Source organism: Lissotriton helveticus, chromosome 4_1 (assembly GCF_964261635.1).
Source record: "Lissotriton helveticus chromosome 4_1, aLisHel1.1, whole genome shotgun sequence".
NCBI classification, from domain to species: Eukaryota; Metazoa; Chordata; class Amphibia; order Caudata; family Salamandridae; genus Lissotriton; species Lissotriton helveticus.
The window spans coordinates 348,222,966-348,244,357 of NC_136063.1; the positions used below are offsets into that span (position 1 = coordinate 348,222,966).

At 43.0% G+C, this 21,392-nt stretch overlaps 1 protein-coding gene across 1 annotated transcript in view; it reads left to right on the forward strand.

The window, feature by feature from the left end:
- Window positions 1-21,392, forward strand: part of CSMD3 (CUB and Sushi multiple domains 3) — a 3,006,114-nt gene that overhangs the window by 2,786,424 nt on the left and 198,298 nt on the right. The window contains exon 58 of the mRNA XM_078686868.1: window positions 7,363-7,545. Coding sequence (XP_078542994.1) covers window positions 7,363-7,545 — 183 coding nt within the window. The remainder of the gene's footprint in view (window positions 1-7,362; window positions 7,546-21,392) is intronic.

Consider the following 21,392-nt stretch of genomic DNA (forward strand, 5'->3'; position numbering starts at 1 on the left):
AGAATGGAGGCCAATCGGCCAGCAATTTACACATTTAAAATAGGTTATCAACTATGCCTAATAGACTATATCTTCCCACATGCATGGAATTTTGAACAAATTATCGGCTTCGTTCTCGACAGGCATGGAGCACCCTGTCACTTTTACCACACACACAGAAAGAAATATCGAAGCCCAAGTCCTTGAAAAACCGCCTTTTGATTACACTCTGGGAGGCTGCATTCTCTCACTTTCCTTACGCATTTCAGCTGTTAGTCAGCCATGGTCACAGGTGAGCACAGTCTTACTTAGAATCTGGTAGGCCTTAAATCCCACGGCCATCATGTGACTTTTCATTTAAGCCTCTATATCCCGTAATGCACATGAAATGTAAAGTACTTTCACTGACTTGTAAAGTTGCAATTTATATTGTGCTTATTAGCGTTTAACTCGTTGACCACGGTGCGAATTCCGCCGCGGTGCGGGAGAAATAATGAGTGGGCGTGATTCGATCGGCCCCCGGCCGTCCTCTGCACACGCCCACGGTGACAGTCCGACGCATCGAACAGGTTAAAAGATTTCACAAGACAATATTGTTCAAGTGCGCATATTAAATAGTCACATTAGTCAAGAGTTGCAGAACGGCATCTTTTATACATGCTGTTGTCCTTGAGATAAATGCATCCATCATCTCCATAAAACACATATTTTCCAGGAAAATAGTTAGAGGAGACACTTCTCCTCCAGTCTCCCTTTCACACCTCCGTGCAATATAACCAGAAAAACTCCATCATCTTTGCAGGTAGGGGCGAGCGAGACATGATCACCAAATGATCTATGCACAGATCCAAACAAAATTCTCCACTTTGCTGGGAGCCCCCATCCCTGCAGGGCGGCTTTGTTCTGCACAGGCATTGAGCACCCTGTCACTTTTACATCACACACAGAAAGAAATATTGAAGCCCAAGTCCTTGAAAAACAGCAAATATATATATATATATATATATATATATATATATATATATATATATATATATATATATATATATATATATATATATATAGTTAGGATTGTTTTCCATAGGAAATCCGCAACATTCTATTGGGAATAACTTTGGCGCCGGTGGACGAATCTTCGCGAATTTCTCAAAGAAGATGGCCCGCTCCGCTCTGCTTCTTCCCTGAAAGTTTGGGGGGAATTCGTCAAGCGGGGGCCGAGATAAAAGGGGGGTCCCAAAACGTGTTTTCCCCATGTTAATTTCCATAGGGCGGTTGGACTCACTTTTAGCCCGAACGGCTGAATGGATTCCCACCAAACTTGGCAAAATTGTAGGGACTGGTAGCCCGATGTGCCTTTGCTATGTCTCAAGAAATGTGCTCCAGAGGATTTTGAGTAATTTAGGTTAAAAAAATATATATATCCATATGCGCGCCCCGGTACGCGCACCGGGGCGCGCACCTGGCGCGCTACACGAGTACGCGAGCAGAAAGCTGATTAGCTCTCGGATGTCTGTCAACATTCCAAACAGTCCGGAGCGGCTGCCATCTTGTGTCTCGGTAGGATCGAGACACAAGAGGTGGCAAAAGCAAAGGGGGAAATGACCATAGGGGGGCAGGGTAGACCCCCCCTGACCCCATAGGTTTGATGTGGGGGCTATAAAAGGGCCCCGTGGGGGAAAAAAAAAAAATTCGATTTTCGCGGGGGGAGCGTACCGGGGAGCGTACCATGGGTCTGCATGATTAAATAAATATATTTTTTAAGAACACAGCTCTATGATGGGAATTGGAGGTAGTTCTGAAAAGAACTTTTTTTTTTCTTCTTTTTTTCTTTTTTTACAACAAAAACAAAAACAGGGAATGGGAAACTGCTCAACAGGAGCAAAAAAACATAACAAAATTAGGGCTGGAAACGGCAGCGATGATTATCCAATGCTCGAACCATGAGCAGAACACTTTGTTCCCCATAGCAAAGTAACTTATCGCAATATCTGCATTTAATAACGCCTTTATTAAAAGCAGGCTGGATGTTGGGAATCTGCTCTTATGATTGCTCCCTCCCTGATGCAGTTTGTCCTCCGGTTGAAGTAGAGGCCCCATCACTGGGAGCCTCTTGTGCCAGAGCCCTGACACTTTCCCGGGCAAAATTCTGGGGGTGCCTCCTCTCCACATGGCGAATCATTGTGGAGTTACCAAATTAATATTTCTTAGTGGGGTCACCCCCTGATAGACAGTGTGACAAATCCTGCACTCCACTTTTGGAGCATTTACTTTCTTCTTGTCATCAGGAATAGAAAAAAACTTCCAAATAAAGTGTTCTTTTACTTTCGGCTGAGGAGCCTCTTCATCAAGAAATTTATTGGAGTCATCTTCACTGCTGGATGGTCTGGCAGCTATGATAATCCAAGATTTTATTCCCACAAAGATCCGACAGCAAAAAGGCAGGTCTTGCAGTCACAAAAGTGAAAGAAGAAGTGAAGGAAATGGGTGGGGATTTCATTCTTTGTAAAAAAAAATTTTTTATCAACCAATGAAAAGTGTTATGTTCAGGTCACATGACCCGACGCGCTTACGCTGCGCTCCCCGGTGCGCGCCCCGGAGCGCGCCCGGCGGCGCTTACGTTGCGCGATCGTAAGCGCTTCCGGGTGCGCTTACGCTGTGCGTCATAAGACGCATCATGTGGCTACGCGATACGTCACGATGATGTTTTCGTTCGCGGCAATAGCGCTAACGGGACGCTCACCGGTACGCGCACCGGGAGCACTCCAATGCAAAAAAATAAAAAAATATAGTATTACATAAATATACAATATAGGATTCATTATAAAATAGAAATTAGCTATTAAAAAACCTATGTCTGTCACATTAAGCACTGACAGAACCAGCAAGCCAGAATTTGGCAAGTTAATGCAATGATTAAATTATTTGTATTTTTTCAAGTATGTCTAAAAAAAAACAAGAAAAAAAGAAAACAAGTTGCAGTCGAAGCATAGTATCAATAACTTACCTTACAAAAAAGCATTGCACATAGTATTCATCGAACACTAGGGGAGCTTCCTAAAAGGCAGGGGCCCACGGAACAGATTTAGAAATCCTTTTTTTTAATGAATATAAAAAAATATGAATATTATTGTTGCAAAGAAAAGTTACCTTTGGTTTTCAATTATTATAACATGAAAACATAGGGACCTATTCATGAAGGGCATTTTGAAAAAGATGAAGTAGTAGTCCTATAGCACAGTGAGAGTTTTTACCGCGTTTGCAGGGCAGTCCCGAAAACGGGTTATGCGGAGCTCATTACTGCGATGGTTACCGCGATGGTTTAATCATCCCTCCGAACTCTCTCTACTGGGGGCTCGGGACACGGAGCTTCGGAGTGCCGCGGCCGCTAACCTGCCGCCATGTTCCTCGTAACCACGCCCGCTATCTGCCCTCGCATCTGTCTGACCACTCCTTAGTATCATTGACCCTACACGGAATATTTTCTTCGCCTTCTAGAACTTGGTCTTTTGATCGCTCACTCCTCACATCATCGGATGATAGCTTATCTATAAAAACTGATACCCGAGAGTTTATGCAACTAAACATTGGTTCAGCGGACCACTCTACAGTTTGGGACGCATACAAAGCTTTTCTTCGAGGGGTAATTAAAAATAAGGTGGTGTTCTGTAAAAACCAGTATACCCAAGAAATCGCATCTATTGAATCTGATCTCGGTCGAGTGCAAGCAGAAATAGAAGCTATGCACAACGCCTCTAATCAGGATTCTACACCCCTGCAGAACAACTTGCGCATTTTGAAAGAGAAATTGGCCATGGTCCTGAATCAGCGTATCCTCCAAAGATGGGAGAGTAGTAAACTATCCCATTTTGAATATGGGGAGGGAGCGGGCAAACGTTTGGTCTGGAAGACCAAAACAGACCAGGCTCGAAACATCATAGCCTCAGTAACCATGAACAACGGCACCCTCTCTTCAGACATAGAAATTAGAACAGCTTTTAAGGACTTCTTTAAAAAGATATACCAGGAGGACAGGTGCATCACTCTAGATAATGTAGACAGCTGGCTAGATGGTGTCTCCCTTCCATCACTCTCGTTAGAACAGAGTGCTTTTTTGGATGGGGAGGTTACAGAGGAAGAGGTTACATCAGCTATCCTGGGACGCAAGAGTAACAAGGCAGCTGGCCTTGATGGCCTTCCAGCCAAAATTTATAAAAATCTGGCGGCTGAAATATCACCTTTTCTTGTTATACTCTTTAACTACATACTGCAGGACGGGGCCTTACCACCCACATCCTGGAATAGCGCGTCTATCACGCTTATCTTGAAACCAGGTAAACCTGCTAACAACTGTGGTTCGTATCGCCCTATATCAATCCTGAACGCGGATTACAAAATCTTCGCATCTCTGTTAGCAAATAGGTTGGCCCTGGTGGCCCCTGACATTTTACATCTTAATCAGAAGGGCTTTGTGAGGGGTCGGCAGCTGTACGAACTCACGTACGATCTCATAGGTGCCATAGATATAGCAATTAAAGATTCTATGCCTTTGTCTATCCTCACGTTGGACGCTACCAAGGCCTTCGACAGGGTCAATTGGATTTTCCTGTCGGGGGCCTTGAGAAAATTCAACGTGGGAGAGGGTTTTTGCAGGGCGGTGAAATTGCTGTATAATTGTCCATCAGCCTCCGTGTTAGTTAATGGGGCTCTGTCTGAACCCTTTGCAGTAACTAGAGGCACACGGCAGGGCTGCCCTCTATCCCCCCTCTTATTTGATCTATATATAGAGCCCTTCGCGCAGAGATTAAGAGAGGATAATACCATCAAATCCTTCTTATACGGGGATGGGGAAAAGAGGGTGGCCCTATATGCAGACGATATCATGATAATGACCTTGGATATTAGCACCGCATTTCCTGCAGCAATTAAAATAGCACTGGAATTTGGGGAGGTGTCTGGTTACGAGGTAAATGCCTCCAAAACCGAGGTAATGACTTGGAACGATGATGCTAGTGGCTTTAATCAACATCTTAGTGGAAACTTGCGCTATTTGGGGTTGAATATCATCAAAGATATCACCCAGATTGCCCCTTTAAACTTTGCAGCAATAGCAAAAGAGTGTTGTAAGCTGATGAGATATTGGCAACACCTTCCCTTGTCCCTGTTGGGAAGAGCGAATCTTGTAAAGATGACAATTCTACCTAAGGTTTCTTTTTTGTTTAATACAATCCCACTTTTTTTTACCCTTCTTTACTGGCAAAGTTACAGGGAGAAATTTCTACCTTCCTATGGAAAAACAAAAATCCTAGGATAGCCTGGAAAAAGATCAGGTGTCGTAGGGAGAAGGGTGGACTGGCGGGCCCCGATATACAGATATACGCGTGGGCGTTTCAACTCTCACACTCACGCATGCTTCTCAAAACACCAACAGATGAGGGAGTAGGCAACATGTTCTCGGCTCTCCTACGCTGCGAGGGAATTGGTCAATCAGGTTACCTCTTCAAGTTTGGAGATCCCAAGTTTAAAAAAAAAAGTAAACTTGAAGGTGCTTCATGGCCTGGCAAGAACTTGGGCAAAGATCAGATCTACAATTAATTTGGGGTACTATTCTAGTAGATCTCCAATTTGGGATCTACCCTTGGCTCCAAACTGGGCGAGAGACGCATTAGCACTCCCATTGAGAGTAGCTGGAATATCAACCTGGGGAGATTTGTTTGGCGAAGGGACCCTGCTTCCTTGGGACTATCTAGTAAATAAAGTGGGGCCCAACATGTCTAGATTTAAATATCTACAAATTTCGAGCTGGGCTCAAGCTGCTACCACTCAATCTGCACGACGAACAAATTTGCCACTAGGAGGAGGCTGTGAACTCGAAACCCTTCTGGTAGATAAACCACCAGCAAAGAAAGAGATCTCTGTGTGGTATAACTTAATATTAGAAGAGATCGATGGTAACTTCCCTCTCCCAGAGTTGCTGTGGGGAGAATGAATGCCAGGAATACATGTGAAAGATCTCTGGTCATTCTCCTGTAGGGTCCTTTGGGATTTAGTTAAACCAGCTTGGCTGCGTAGAAACCATCTTTTTACCCTACATAGGGCGTACTACTCCCCACAGAGGTTGTCAAAGTTTTCTCTTGGAGGCCCTGTGGCCTGTCCAAGGTGTGGATTTAAAGAGGCCCCGGATACTCATATGTTCTTTGATTGCCCCAGTTGACGATCTTTTGGGACTCAATAAGCAGCAAACTTTCATCTTCCTTGGGCTGCAATGTAGGGATTAATCTCTGCATGGTCATATTTGGAGTTGTGGATCAGACTCGTAGTCCGACAAAGAACTTATTATTTTATTCCATCCTGGCAGCTCGAAGAGAAATCTGTAAACATTGGAAAGATGCTTCCCCCCCCTACGTTTAACGATTGGTGTAACTCTATTGTACAGATCTCGAAACTAGACCTGGTTAGAGCAGGGAAGAAAGAGAGAAGAGCCTTTTGGCATTTATTGGGCTGGTCAAATTGAACCTGGGTATTTTTTTTTTCCCCAGGTCCGATGATTACACTGCCATGGTTCAATCATTTTGCTTATACCCAACTAACTGTTGGTATTAGCCATGATAGCATCTGGCTTATTGGTGTCATCTGCCACTTGTGCAACAAGGTTGGTTTGTTGGAAATGAGTCAGATGTTGCTGAAGGGATATGTTATCACCACCCGTTTATCGTCCCAGCCAGTTTCGACTGAGTCAGCACGACTGTACTCTATGTGCCTCACTACCTGCTTTTGGAGCATGGCAGCTAGAAACCATGAATGTGGATGAGGATAATTAAAAAAACAAAAAAAACAAAACAATGGCCTATTTTCTGTGTTCACTAAATAGCAATTTGAACTTTACAGTCTATACAGACTTTTAATGTTCTACTTTAGTTCACTTCATAAAACTCTCTTCCCCCTTTAGAAGGGCACACATTCTCCTTTTTGATACAAATCAAAAACCATTGTAAATAATCTCAAACTTCTTTATACGCTGTATTATAATCATCACCAAATTCATTCCTACCGTTTGTACATGCAGGACTATTGCCCTCTCTGTTACACACAATTATTAGTTCACCTTTCCACATAATGGAACCAGAGTTAGGACCTTCTACAGCATGGGCAGCTATTTTCATATTTCATTGTAATATGAGCAACATTTGTGTTTGAACAGTTGGCTGTAAGAGTCTTCCTTCAAAACACTGACCTAAAACTAATCTCATTCAAGTGTGAATTCAAAGAAAAAACGTTAATCATTTCAGAGAAGGAAGTCTAGCCCCAAAGTTTCAAATAATGACTGTTTCAGTCTTTGAGCTTCTCTCGCTGTCTTTCATGTTCATTAACTGTTGTCATTCCCAGGTGATTCAAGTGGACAATGTGGTGATCCGGGAATTCCGGCTCATGGCTCCAGAGAGGACACTGATTTCAAAACCAGAAGTGTTGTGCATTTTAACTGTGAGAATGGGTACATCCTGCATGGTTCAGAAGAAAGAACATGCCTGGGGAATGGAACTTGGACCGGAAAGCAACCTGAATGTAAAGGTAAGTCAAAGAACATAAAGATCTCTGTTCTACTAAACGAGTTTCTGTCGACTTTGTGATTTTCATTGCAAATATAATTTTGATGTGTACACTTCTAAAAAGAAATCACATGATTTCCTTCTTAGACTGATTTGTATTTAAATCCTGCACCATGTAAATTAGAAATTAAAATGTAAATCTAAACAATTAGACAACAAATACAATGCAGCCATTTGATGTGGATGCATCCTTGAAAGACAAACTGAAACGTTAACTGGGAAAATGGAATATATAATATTGGATTTTTCACTATAGGGTGTAACAGATTTAGGCAATCTGATTCTCGATTTACTATCATCTAAGAAGCATAAGTATAACTTGGCTGTCTAGGATAGAAATCAAGAGTGCATCAAATAAAATAAAATACTGAAAAATAAAAGGACATTCTTACTTTCAAAATACAGTTATGAGTGAAAGAGCACATCTCAAAGCAGTATAAAAATACAAATCACAAATCAATTTCACTTAAAACACATTGTAATATTCCTTGGTGGAGAAATGAAAATCAAATTTCTCTACTCACATGGTGGCCAATGTAAGTAGAGATCGGTGAACTTGGTGCACTCACCGTAGCTTGTGACAAGGTAGGAGATGGTAAGTCAAACATCGGGCAGTGATAATAATATTGCCCTCTTCTTCAGGCAGCGTTGCATAGGTCCATGGCTAAAGCAGGAATTACATTATTGGCCCTGGAGTTGCAAAGCTGAATGTGCACTGGAAAACAATGCTGCTACAAATCTGAAGGAAATAAGGTTACCGGTTGAGGAGAGGTGAAACCCTTCTCAAGCAGCAACCATAATCTCTGTCATGTGAAATACAATTAAACCCCAAATTAACCTGTCTTTAACCCTCTGGTAGCTTGGGACAAAAGCAGTCAGGCTTAACATAGAGGCAATGTGTAAAGTATTTGGGCAGCACTTCAAACAGTAATAAAGTGAAAGCACAACACAAGAAAAATCCCACACTAATTTTATGAATAAAGTAACATTTAATACATTATTTGAAACCAAACTGACAAAAATCCAATCAGTAGAAGCAGAGATATTGAATGTTAAAGATTTAAGTGAAAATAGTGCCTAAAAGCACAAAACGCTAACTGTTGTTATCTGGCTGAGCTGGACCGGGACAAAGTCACAAGATCAGGCCTACCATGATGGAGCGTGGACCTGACTACAGAGACCAAGATAGGTTCGCTGAACCAAGTACCTTAAATTATGGTTGTGGAGCATTGTGAGCTCCTTTCGTTAATGATACATTGTGCAGTGACTGTTCTGAGGAAGCTGCGTGCCTGCGATGTGGAGTCCTGTATCATTGTCGAGGATGCTGTCAACAAGGGGCTTACGATGCAAAGGCCCGCTTTAGGGATACATTGCACAGTAGCTGTACTGATGTGGCTGTGTTGAGATGCATTGCACTGTGTCAGTTCTGCTCACAGGACCACAGCTGGGCTAGCAGAGAACCTATAGTTCCACTTCCAAGGATCCCGGACTGGGATGGCGTCTCTTGGACTGTAGGACTCACTTGCAAACAAACTCTAGGTGCTGGGTCCAACGTGGTTGGAGTCTTTGCTGTCCCTAAGGTAATGATCAGGAGGCTATCCAACTAGCCCTTGGAGTCACTCTGGTGGTCCTGAGTTCAAGATGGAACCCTTGGAGTCACTCTGGTAGCCCTGTGTTCTAGATGCAGATCCAGTCTTTTCCACTCAGGCTGCAGGGCAGCAGAGTAGTTGTCCTTCTTGCAGGGCAGCACAGCAGTCTTCTGTATTTTCTACAAGTCCAGAGGTGTACTGAGGTGTTTGGTCCAAGGGTCCATTATCTAGAGGTGTCCACCCACAGAGATGCTTGGAATTTCCTTCCTCGTTGCCCTGGCTCCAGCTTAACTGGGAGCACAAAACACTAGTATCAAACCCTTTGTGAGTGTACTGATACAGCGCCTTTGTGATGTGCAAGTGTGAAAGGTGACACTTGTGCCCCCTAACAAGTCAGAGATGGCCCATATTGCCAACATCTATTCCCCCTTTGTATTACAGTCTGGAACCAATACACAAAAACCAACTCCCAGCTACACCTAGTCATGTGACCCAGGATACAGACTGCAGGCACCAAACGGTTAGGAAAAGAAAATGCCAACTTTCTAAAAGTGTGTCTATAGTAACGGGGAGTGGTCCCGTTAAGGTAGTTGGGGTGATCAGTGTACTAATATTCAAAGTGGTACCCTTTACACCATGGATTTATCACTATTTTGACTCTTAGCTCACGCAAGTATTCCGTGTGTCCTTGGTCAATAACGGCTCCTTGTTTCTTTTTGAGTATCTCCCCACTATTCCTCACTTTCCAATATCTTTGATACTGATATAACCAGTGCATTTATGTCTTCTATAGTGCATATTGGCATACGAAATAAAGCAGACAATTATAAATAATAAGAGCTCTGCAAGAGGAAGACTTTTTTCTGAGGCTATTTACATCTGACCATGCAATGTATCCATTATACAGTGTAAGACACTGACTCGGAAATGGTCAAGCTAAAGATCGAGAGCTTCTGCAGATTGGTCTTAAAGCCAGAGGCCTCCCCAAACAAGGCCAGTACCATCATGATGGCTACCAAAGAGATATATGGGTAGGTGAGGGTCAAAAGGACATTGTCCACATATAGCATAATTTATGCTCCCTCCCTCCAATCCATATGCCCGCTATATGGGGGTTGGTCCTTATTCGATCTGCAACAGGCTCCATATAGAGTGAGAAAATTAGGGGGGACAGTGGGCATCCATGTCTAGTTCCCTGCTCTATAGGAAATGGAGCCGACATCCCTCCTTTCACACACATTCTAGCTTGGGGGTATGTATAGCAGGACTTGACCAAGCTGCGGATGTGTGAGCTGAGACCTGTACATTCCAGGACCAGATGCAAATAGGGCCACTGTACATGATCAAATGCCTTTTCAGAGTAGATCGATAGTGCAAGGGCAGGTATTTGCAGGCGTTGTGCCTTACCCAGGAGGTGGCATAGCCGTTTCGTGTTGTCACTACATCCTCACTCTGAGACAAAGCCGGCCTGGTGGGGATCAACCAACCCCTGAACGTAGGGGGTCAGCCTATGGGCCAGAACGCTTGAAAAGATCTTCACATCCACATTTAACAAGGAGATCGGTGGTAGGAGGCCCAGCATTTGAGGTCCTTGCCCATCTTAGAAATCACCGTAATGGTGTCTAGGTGCATGGTGTCTGGTACCGTGCCTGTCTCACCAAACGAGTTGAACAGTCGTGCCAAAACATGAGTCAGTTGTGTGCCAAAGACCTTCTAACATTCTGTACTATAGCCATCCGGGCCTGGCACCTGGTTGGGCTGTAGTTTTTGGATAGCAGCCAGGACCTCCTGTGGTTTGATATCTGCATCTAGAGCTGTAAACATTGTCACATTAGCATTGGGGGGGGCGTCTGAGAGAGGTATGCCCTCACATCGGAGTTGAACAGGGTTCAGCAGTATAGAGGGTCTTGTAACAAGCCCTGACAGCATCTTCTATGTCCTCATCTTTATAGCACATGCAGCCATATCCACTGAGACTTGTCTCGGATTAACCCTGGGGACATGAAGAAGTAGTCAATGCTTGCATACGTCTGAAGGGCAACTGAAAAAAAGTGCAGTCCAGCTCTGTGGGGTATTTATGTCGCCATTTATCCATTAGTAACACATCTGCCTGCCATTGTCTAGTACCTTGTGTGAGTCCCCAAACTTGTCCCACCCGTGAGGTTACCTGTCTCTCCCGTGTCCATTGCAATATTAAAATCCCTGCCTACTACTAGTTCCTTGTCTTTTGAGGTCAACAGATGGCCTATAGTGTCACTGAGAGATGGTTCCTGGAGTTCATTGGGTGCATGGACCGTGGCTACAGTGTACCTGATGCTCTGTATTAAAACATGCTATGCTAAAAGTCTGCCTGGTATCTCCATAAAAGCCCGCTCCACCCTACCCGCAAAATGAGTGAAAGAGTAGTGAACAAAATCGCCAGGTCAGCCTTCTTGGCAACCCCTGAGGAGAAATATTGACGGTCAAACCAGCAAAAGTGTAGTCTCCACCAGTCACTCTAGAGCAAATGGGTCTCAGTAAGGACAATACCATGATAACTCTGGGCTGAACTGGGCTTTGGCACTGGAAAAGCATACAATAATTTGCAATTGTTCTTCCCGAGGGTCACCATACACCGCCAGGCGCGGTACACTGGGCCGGCCGACCCAAAGCAGTGCCCTCTCACCCAGTGTTCACTCACTGGCCTCCCCAAGAATGGCTCCTCCGCGCCTACAAGCCTCCCTGCTCCGAACGCTCACACTCCAACCGCCCAGGCAGCACCTCCAGCAAGGCACACGTACGTCCCGCAGGCAGATAAGAGTGGATGCAGGTGTGGAGGGGCATCCTCTGCAGTTGTAGCAGAATGGGGCCTAAAAATCCAGTGGAGCTCCGGGAGATGCCACTTACTCAGACGCCATCTTGGACGCTTCCCATTTTACCATGTTTACAGCAGAGAGCACAAGCACTTTGGCACTGATTAGCAGTGGTAAAATGTGCAGAGTCCAAAAATTGATTCAGAAAAAAGGAGTTGGAAGGCAAAAAATGTGGGGATGACCCTGCAGAGAGGGTCAAGTCCAACAAAATATTTTCCCCAAACATGTGCGTAGTGGGCTGATTTATAAGCTCAGGATATTGCTCACTGAAGTGAGAAGAAGCTGTAAAAGACAGTCTCAAAAAGGTCAGCAACAATCACTGATGTATTGACAGTTAAATATATAACATGCATAATTGCACAAATCACCACCTTGGAAGTAGAACAATTTGAGAACAAGGGCAAATGACTGGTGATTTGTGAGTTGTATTATCATAGAGTTCATTCATGTAAAAATGTTACTGCCAATGATTGCTATAATGGAACAGTCCTTCAGTTGAGAAGTGTCTAGGTAGCTGGACAGCCTTCCCATCATTCTGTCCGACCAGTGTAGAATGAAACATTTCCTAGCATTCGTTGAGGAAAGTTTCATTTCTATTAAGATACCGGAGGTGAGGATTATGCATAATCTTGCCTCCGGTCCTGACTTCAAATCTCTTTTTGTCTTAAATTATTATCCTTATAGCGAAAGCTGCTTTCAAGTTTGCTTCAACCATCTCTCAGTAGCACCTACCAAATTCCTACTTCACAATTCTCTAAATCACAGAAATAGAAAAGGAAAGGTCTGGAAATATATGCCTGGCCTCTTTTATCTCACAAACATCATGACCAATCAAACTCTTCTCATCTGAATAGATTTATTTATAGTCTTTGGAAATAATTATTCTGACACCAGTCTGAAGCAAAGCAAAACAGGTTTAGACTTCTATTTTAATGTGTTGGAAATGATGCAATGAATTTCTAAAACATGACACCCTAAGCCCTTTTATTGATCGCCTCTCTAATTCCTCCACTCAATTGAGATACCATTTATTCCTGTATTAAACCAAAGTGAGTGTACTGAGATTTAGAACTGGAGAAGCATACAGTCATTTGCATTGTTCCTCCGAAATGCGGGTGGTTGTTGAGCTTCCTTCTAATTTTACACTTATAGAACGGACAAAAGGGTGAGAGGAGGGTGCTGCTGTACCACTTTTCCATCTTATCCAGGGTGCTTGAGGTCTCTATTGTGCATAGTGAAGTGTGGTGGAGATGGCCTTCTTTGGCATCATCTCTGCCTCCAAAGCAAAAGGTGGGACATTCTAAAAAAGGGAATTGTGGGAGATTCACAGTCTGTCTAATATGTTAACATATCCAGAGAAGGAGCTTAATAGAGTTCAATCAATGTTGATGGATTGTACCACAGGTGGTAACAATCTGGAGAGAGGAAATATGGAAAGCAGAGGGAAATTAGAGAACATTTCAGTATTTAAAGAATATCTGTTGGAATCTACCATCTTATGAGTGGCATGCCACATGTTTTTTGAGTTCTCTACCTGAACCTGTTTTTGTTGGCCATAGAACTCTTTGCGCTTTTCTTCTGTTGACCAGTGATAAAGTGTTTGTGCTCTCACTTTTAAAAATGATAAAATTGGCATATACCTAATTGTCACATTTAATTTACTTTTAAGTCCCTAGGATGTGGTACAACATGTAGCCAGGGCCTTTAAATTAAATGCTACTTGTGGACATGTCTACTACAGGTCTGCTATTGCAGCCGGAGTGGGCAGTTTAAACTGTCATTTTAACCTTGCCATATAACCGTTTGGAAGGCCTAACCCTTCCATTTTAATACTCATAAGTCACCACTAAAATAGGCCCTAAATGCCTATTATTTAAAAAGTGGGACATGTATATTTAATGTTTTATATGTCCTGACAGACAAAAACACATTCTTTTTTCACTGTAGCTAGGCTGGCTGCCCCATAGGGAAAACCTGGGTTACATTATAACAATACATAATGGTTAACTTAGGTTTGAGAGCACCTAGAAAAATGATTTAAGGACTTTTGTAATAATAATCTAAAATCCAACGTAATTGTAAAGTCAAATTTCATATAACTAATTTCAAAATGACACTTTTTGAAAGTTGACATTTTCCTGCCATAGCCAAATGTGCATTTCTGCCAGTTTCACGTGACTGGTGATTGCTCTCCTGTGTTGCGATATGGACAAAAGTTTTGGACGTGGAGAGGTGTTTTTCTTCCTTCAAAGTGTGTCTACTGTGTCATTGGAAGATGTAGCTCACACCTTGAACTACCTCCCTTTGACTTCCTAGTTAGCTTGGTTTGAAACCCAGTGAAAGGGGGGAGCTGCCACTGAACTGATTTGGAGTGACCACAAGGAACGATTTGCTCATTATCATTGCCACACCTCTAGGTGGGCACTGGGAACTCTGACCAGTGAAGGGCACTTTTGAAATATTTTACAGTAAAATACACAGGAAGTGCTGTAAAAGTGGGTAAGGTCACCACTGGGAAATGTTATGCCATTGGTTAGAGAGAAGGCAGGTGTTTCCCCCACCGTAGGCTGTCACTTGGCATAAAAGTGACATCGCCAGTTTCCTTCTCAGAACTCTCCTGGACCTATGAACATCAGAAGAAGGATACCTGTAGTTATTCTGGACCAGATTACTTTGGATCCAGGTCCCAAGTAGTGCTGGACTATATTGAAGTAAGTCCTAACCCCTAAGTTGTGCCTCCCTGGTCCTATACCCTTGACTGGTATTAGAGTGTACTCCTCCTGTCCAAGCTGGGACTTAGAAGCATTTTGCCAACTTTGCCTCCAAAGAGCCAGCAGGAGATCAGGACCTCCTTCAAGCTCAAGCAGAAGCTGTTGACCTCGAATTGCAGGTCGGGTTCAATTTGATGATGTGTCCCGCTGAAGGACATCAGACATTCAGAAAGGTTTCTAAGTAAGAACATAGAAAACTTAGGAGAGACCAACACTGACCAGAAACCTACGAGATCAGATCAGAATCAACTTTATTCTGGCAGAATTTCACTACCCACCAATTACGAGGCCTTAATGGGCACAGACTTTGCAGACTCAGAGATTTCCCACCTTCGCTGACAACTGCACCAGCATCCTGCTCTTTAGCAACCCGCTGTCAACACATCCTGCATCAGATGCAGCTTGCGACACTGATGATTCCTCGATGGCCACATTTTTCCACAAATAATGCTATGGCCGAAGGTAAACGTTCCACTGGGATCCACCTGGTCCCTGTATCCGAACCATGCTCCATTGCAGACAGCCTTAACTTTTGACTTTGACACACTCCAGGGCGAAAAGATACCCTCTGTTGAAGCTTTGTGCTTTTGGCACAACTTTTCTTTCATACTTTAATGCAATCAGAAGTTCAGTTGCACTAAGTCCATTTTTGGCATTTTTGTATAATTTTAATAATTACATTTTTTTATATCTTTCAAGAATGGCTTGGGTTTTTCATGTGTTGTTACTGTTTGAGCGCTGCATAAATACTTTACACATTGGCTCTAAGTTAAGCCTGCCTTTGTGTCAAGCGACCAGAGAGGAAAGCACAAGTTTTCTATGGTTCACCCTGGCAAGGATTGTGATTATACTTTGAAGTGGGTTCTCACCTCATTAGCAAATGATCCATTTTCTTACAATATCAAATGTATAAAGGGGTAAAATGGGGAAAGAGGTGAGTCATGGAAGGGGTTCCATGATACTTAATATTCTAATGTATAAAGAAGGGCACATAGCTGTGGGTTCTGGGCCCTATATATTATTTAATATGTGGTGAATTGGAGGGGAGGAATGCTGATGGATGTGCACTGGGTGGTTGACGTCAGATTACCTTAAATACTTTAAGGGAAATATAGAAAATGCCCCCGTCATTTCGCTCTGGAAATATTTCATTATGGGACTCTGGATAGATGGTGCATTTGGCCTCGGACAGCCACAGCACGCTAACAGGTCTTAAACTGCAAATTCCTTTCTGTAAAATAGTTTTGCTTTTGTGTGATTACATTTTCAAGATAACTCTCATCTTAAACATCATATTCAAGATGCTCCTTTGCAAAGGAATATGTTCCCACTCACATTCGGAGGAAACCCTTCAAAATGAGTTTAAAACAGCCATGTACCACTCCATGTTAGGTTTGAAGTAAAGATCATTCTGTCATGACATTAAAAAAACAAGATTTAAAACTATTTAATTAACTAGTAATGTACCTGCAAAAGCTATGTTGCAGAAGAGGACCTGCACAATTTGAAAAGTTTGAGCTTTGGTCAAACCTATTGTTTACTTGCTTCAGTCGAGAAACCAGTGGCTTGTAGGTTATTATGTCCATTCAACCCTCCTTGTCTCCTCATAAAAAATATGGTAAGATAAGTTTATGACATATGTTTAAAGGTGTGACCCGTGTAAATTTTCTTATGTGAAGGGAATGGATCTTGTAGACCTGTAACCTGAAGGATCCTCTCTTCCCCAGTGGGGAAAGCCGAAAAGTTAGAATTTGATCCTCAAGGGGTTGATATAGGTTAGCTTTGGGAGCGATTAAGAAAGAAAAAGAGTTCATTTTAGTCCCAGCTCAATTTGCCAGAATAGGAGAACAGCATTATGGGATTACTTTGATTGAAAGTCAGCTTTGAGAAAGATTAACTGGCCATGGTGCTCTAACAGCCAGCAGACGAATGTCTGCGAACTTTAGCTGAATTCAGCTAATTGTTGCTTAGTGCATTTCATATTATTGGTGGCAACCATTCTCAAGGCAAGGAGTTGGACTAAACTAAGAAAATAAATGCCCTAGTTGGAAGACTTCCAATCTGTTAAGCAAAGGACTGAAAAGTGCAGACTCCTGCTTTGACTGATGTGCAACACCTGATAAAGTAATCCTAGGGACCACAGGAGACTCTTGCTAACCCACCTTGAGAAGAGGGTTCAGATTGTGACTGGTGGACCCTGGCTGCTGGCAAATCCCTTTTATAGCAGTGGGAAAGTGTAGAAGATTGCAAGTACAGAAACAACTGCTTTTCCGGAAAAGAAACCCAGCAATACAGTTGGTTACTACACTTTTGACTATGAAGCTGCTTCAAAGTGGGAAAATTCATTTACTACACTTGAACCCATGGCTAGTGACCAAGAAGCTTTCCTGGGCTAATCCGGAAGTTTTGAAGTACTGGGAAAGAAGTTGCAGAACGGTTGGAAAAATGTAGGACTTAGAACTAGTTAATCTCTGAAGAACCGGCTCAAGATGACAATTCTTCCTGACAAAGAATCAACCTTGGTTTTCCATAACATTTGAGACTTCACAAAGACCATGGAAACATGCTGCTTGATCTTGTACTATCGAGCCTGGCCTCAGCATCCAACATTATAGATGGGCTGTGGCATTCATAACTCTTTCAGAATCTTACGGTAAACAAGCACAGCAAGAGCTCTGCCGAGGGCTAGTCATTGTGTGAAGTTAAAGGGATTACCAGAGTCAACTGACCGTGCAAGGTGGTACAATACTTCCGCCTTCCTTGCACTCCTCAAAGTGCAGAATGAGGAATTCTTCTCATGATTGGCGTTTCTCCTACAGACCTCTTTTTCTGATCCGCTGGTTGCAGATGCATCTCCTTACCATGGGATATTGCGCATTTCGCATGTCCCTATAGCCAAGATTCACTCCTGTGACCAGCAGATCGCCAGATCACCCAGTGACGCGGAACCGCGCAGCGCCATCTTACAGCGGCTTACTTACTCTTCTCCGATTTATTACACAGGAGAAGTGATGTTCAATCTGTGATTGTGAATATGTGTTTCTAAACCTGAGCTCTAGACTTTACTCAATGTATGGTTCTATTAGTGATGCACTTGAGGCAAGACTATTACGATTAAATGAATCTGTCGAAATTCATTTGTAAACTAGACATGATGTATTAATCTGAAAACAGCAATGAACCAGTCATTTATGAGCGATCATATGTTATTTCAATCAGTTTTGTCTCACAAATAGAAAACAATTCCCAGCTGCGACCCTCCCACAGGAAATCAACGTCTATGGTAGCCTAACTTTAAAAGTTGTCGCTCCTTTTAATCATTTTATCAATATTTTCCATTCTCATGTAAAAGATAATCATCTTTTTTTTAAGACAAGACCGCTTATTCCACCGAATACGGGTGAATCTTTGTTGATTCGTCAGCAGACTCCATCCCCTCTAAGAAAATATTTTATATTGGTTCCAAAGCTTTTGAAATCATTGCACATTAAGGAGTTTTTCCAATTATTTAATCAAACACAACGCGTGTCTACGGCCCATGCAGTTAGTGCACATTTGCAGAAGGCAGTGATAAGATCCACCTTGGGTGGAAGCGCTGCCACTTCCCAGTCTGTCTGCTCACTTCAAAGCAATTTTACTTTGTTTGTTATCAGATGCATGACACAGTCAATCTTACAATACTTCAGTGAACAAAAAGTTGAGTTGGGTACTGATAAAGTGCTTAAATATTGACCCCAGCAAGGGATAGTGTAGGTGCAGAAAGCACCACCTGTGTAACCGTGTGTTTTTGACACCTTCCGCCTCTTTGCAGAGCAGGGCACATAGATCACCAGTACACCTTTCAGTAAGCTCAGACATGTAGCCACCTAGCATTGATTATCCAGAACTTCCAATTAGCCATCTAGCCTGTGACTTTCTAACGGTGGTGCACAGTAGGGCAGTATGTTTTACCTAACCATTGCCAGGGTCAGATGGGATAGAAAATTGGCCCTGGCACCAAAATAAAAGTGACCCACAATAGTGAATCGGGGAGCAACAGGCATGGACACCCATTGTTTGTGTCCCACAGCACCAGGTTTACAGGAGTCATCATATGTGCCTGTGCGACCCCTTCTGTAATACCAATAATGCCGGTCTGCATATACCATCCATGCTATCTCAAGGGGTCGTTCCCTCACTTGCATGAGTGTGTGCACTAATGCGAATAATGGAAGCACTCTGTCTCTGTGCTTGTGCCGTATTATGGACGCAGAGGCAAAGAGGCCATCAGAACGCGCACTGATTGTGCACTGCAATTATTTGTGCACTGCAATTTCTTATGCACACTCAGTGCACCTCCTTAGGTTAGCTCTCTGGAGGTGGTAAAAGGGTTTTACGAACCCCCAGATATCCCTCTTTTTGTAGGTGCAGCCACTCATTGCACCTACCTGCAGCAGAATCTCTATCTCTCCTTTTTAAGTGCAGGCTGGTGCTGCTTTCACAATGAAAGATGCATCGGCTGTGCTTTGTCTTTCAATAATGAGCCGCCCCCAGGGCAACACAAAATCATTATAGAGCACTATTCCTGTTTGCAAGCTATGCACCAATTTGAAGGGGCACTGCTGTGCGTAGAGGTATAGTGCACCATATTTGTAATATGACCCAAGATGCTATACAAAGTGACCTACGTTTGCAAATCGTGGTGGTTTTGAACTTGCAAATAAGACACGCCGTATAAGTGTTTTTCAAGGTTTTTGGAGACTGCATGCATTTGTGCTTGCTGCAGGCAATGTTTGCAGTACTATCAAGGGAACCAACAGGAAAAACCGGCATCCAGACCATAAAACAGGAGCTGTCATACCAGTCCTTTTGGGACTTCCAGGCTGCCTTAGGCCAGACTCACCCTAATCGTTGCCAACACCATTGGCTTCACTTGTAGTTGGAGTGACTGTGTTACAGCTTAACACTACGAAAAGGTCAGAGGAACGCAGAGAAGGACATGTCAGATGCACCTCTTTCGGAGAAGAAGAAGCTAGTGTGCAGACATGGTAGATATCTTGTATTAAAAAGTCTTTGAAGAGGTATCGCAACAAAGTCAAAAGGAAAATAGGAGTAATTGGGGAACGCACAGACAAGCAGGAGCGTTGATGCCCTGGGTACTAAATTTATCATACAGGCAGAAAAGTGCAGATATAAGTGTCCTCTTTGCTCTTGTTAGGAATATTGTAACAAGGGTCAGGCTCTAAATGTCAGTGGCTGTAATGAGGTGAACACGTGGTTGATTTTCTGGAGCTCAATTCAGTCAAGAAATAATTAGTCACAGACGGAGTCAGAGTGAGTCCCACATCCTCAGATCACACCAGTGGTTTGAACAGTGACAACATTTTAGAGTGGACTGAACACTAGTTATTGCATGCCTTACTGGAGGTTACAAAATCCTTTGACTCACAGAGCCACCTCTCAAAGTCAGTCCTCTCAACAATGGGCATTTGGAGGCAGCGTGTTTGAGTCGTCTGTAGTGAGGGGATTTCAAAAAAGCTGAATGCTTTTCAATCCACTTAGGAACAGCCCTCAGTGAGCAATCTGGCGAAAATGAGTCTCTCAATGCAGACTCTGTTATGATCCTAGTCAGCTGGCACATTGGGTCTGCAGTGGTTATCTCTCTTTTGAGTTAGCTTCACTCCAACAAAGGAGGCACCAGCGTCACACTGTTCTTAGATAGATTTACTCTGGAAGATGCTATTTATGTAGGGTGCAAAAAAGTAAAATGGAGGGAAGAGAATTGTGAAGATAGGAATATATTGAACTATCTGCACGGCCAATATTTCTTCTTTTAAAAGAAAATGTGACTCTGCTTACTATTAGTTTTGATGTTGCTGTCATCATATGTTTTGCTTAAACTGTTAAACTGTTGAACAGCAAGGCAGGGGCAGTGACTCTATTGTGCAATGGAGAGAAAAATAACCAAAACCCCACTGAAACTCTTGTGTAGCTTCAATGAGTATCATTAAAGGAAGACTTTTAATTTTAATGTGGAAAAAGTAAGGCAGCCAGTGTAGGATGGCAATGTATTTCAGCTTGAAACAAATTCAGAGAAAATATGTTGTGTTCATTAAAGGTATGTGTGAAAAATTGGGTTACTAGTTGACTGGGTTGTGAGCCCTGGTAGCAGTGACCCCAATCCCTGTCAAGGTAAGCCCAAAGCAAACCCCAAATTAGCCTGTGCTCAACTCCCTGGTAGTTCGGAACAGAGTAGTCAGTCTTAACTTAGAGGCAATGTGTTGGAAATAGACCTTTTTCCAGGGTTATCCCCAAACTTTTTGATTCTTCCTCTCTTGTTTTTCCTGACCTGTGGTTGTTGGATACAGGACTCTATGCACTTTACCACTGCTGATCAGTGCTAAAGTGAATATGCTTTCTGTGTAAATTGTTATTGTGGTTGGTTATCCATGATTGGCTTATTTGTTTTACCAGTAGGTCCCTAGTAAAGTGCACTGAGTGTGCCAGGGCTGGTAATTGAAATGCTATTAGTGGGCCTGCAGCACTGATTGTGCCACCCACCTGAGTAGCCCTGAAAAGAGGTCTCAGGCCTGCCACTGCAGTACATGTGATTAGTTC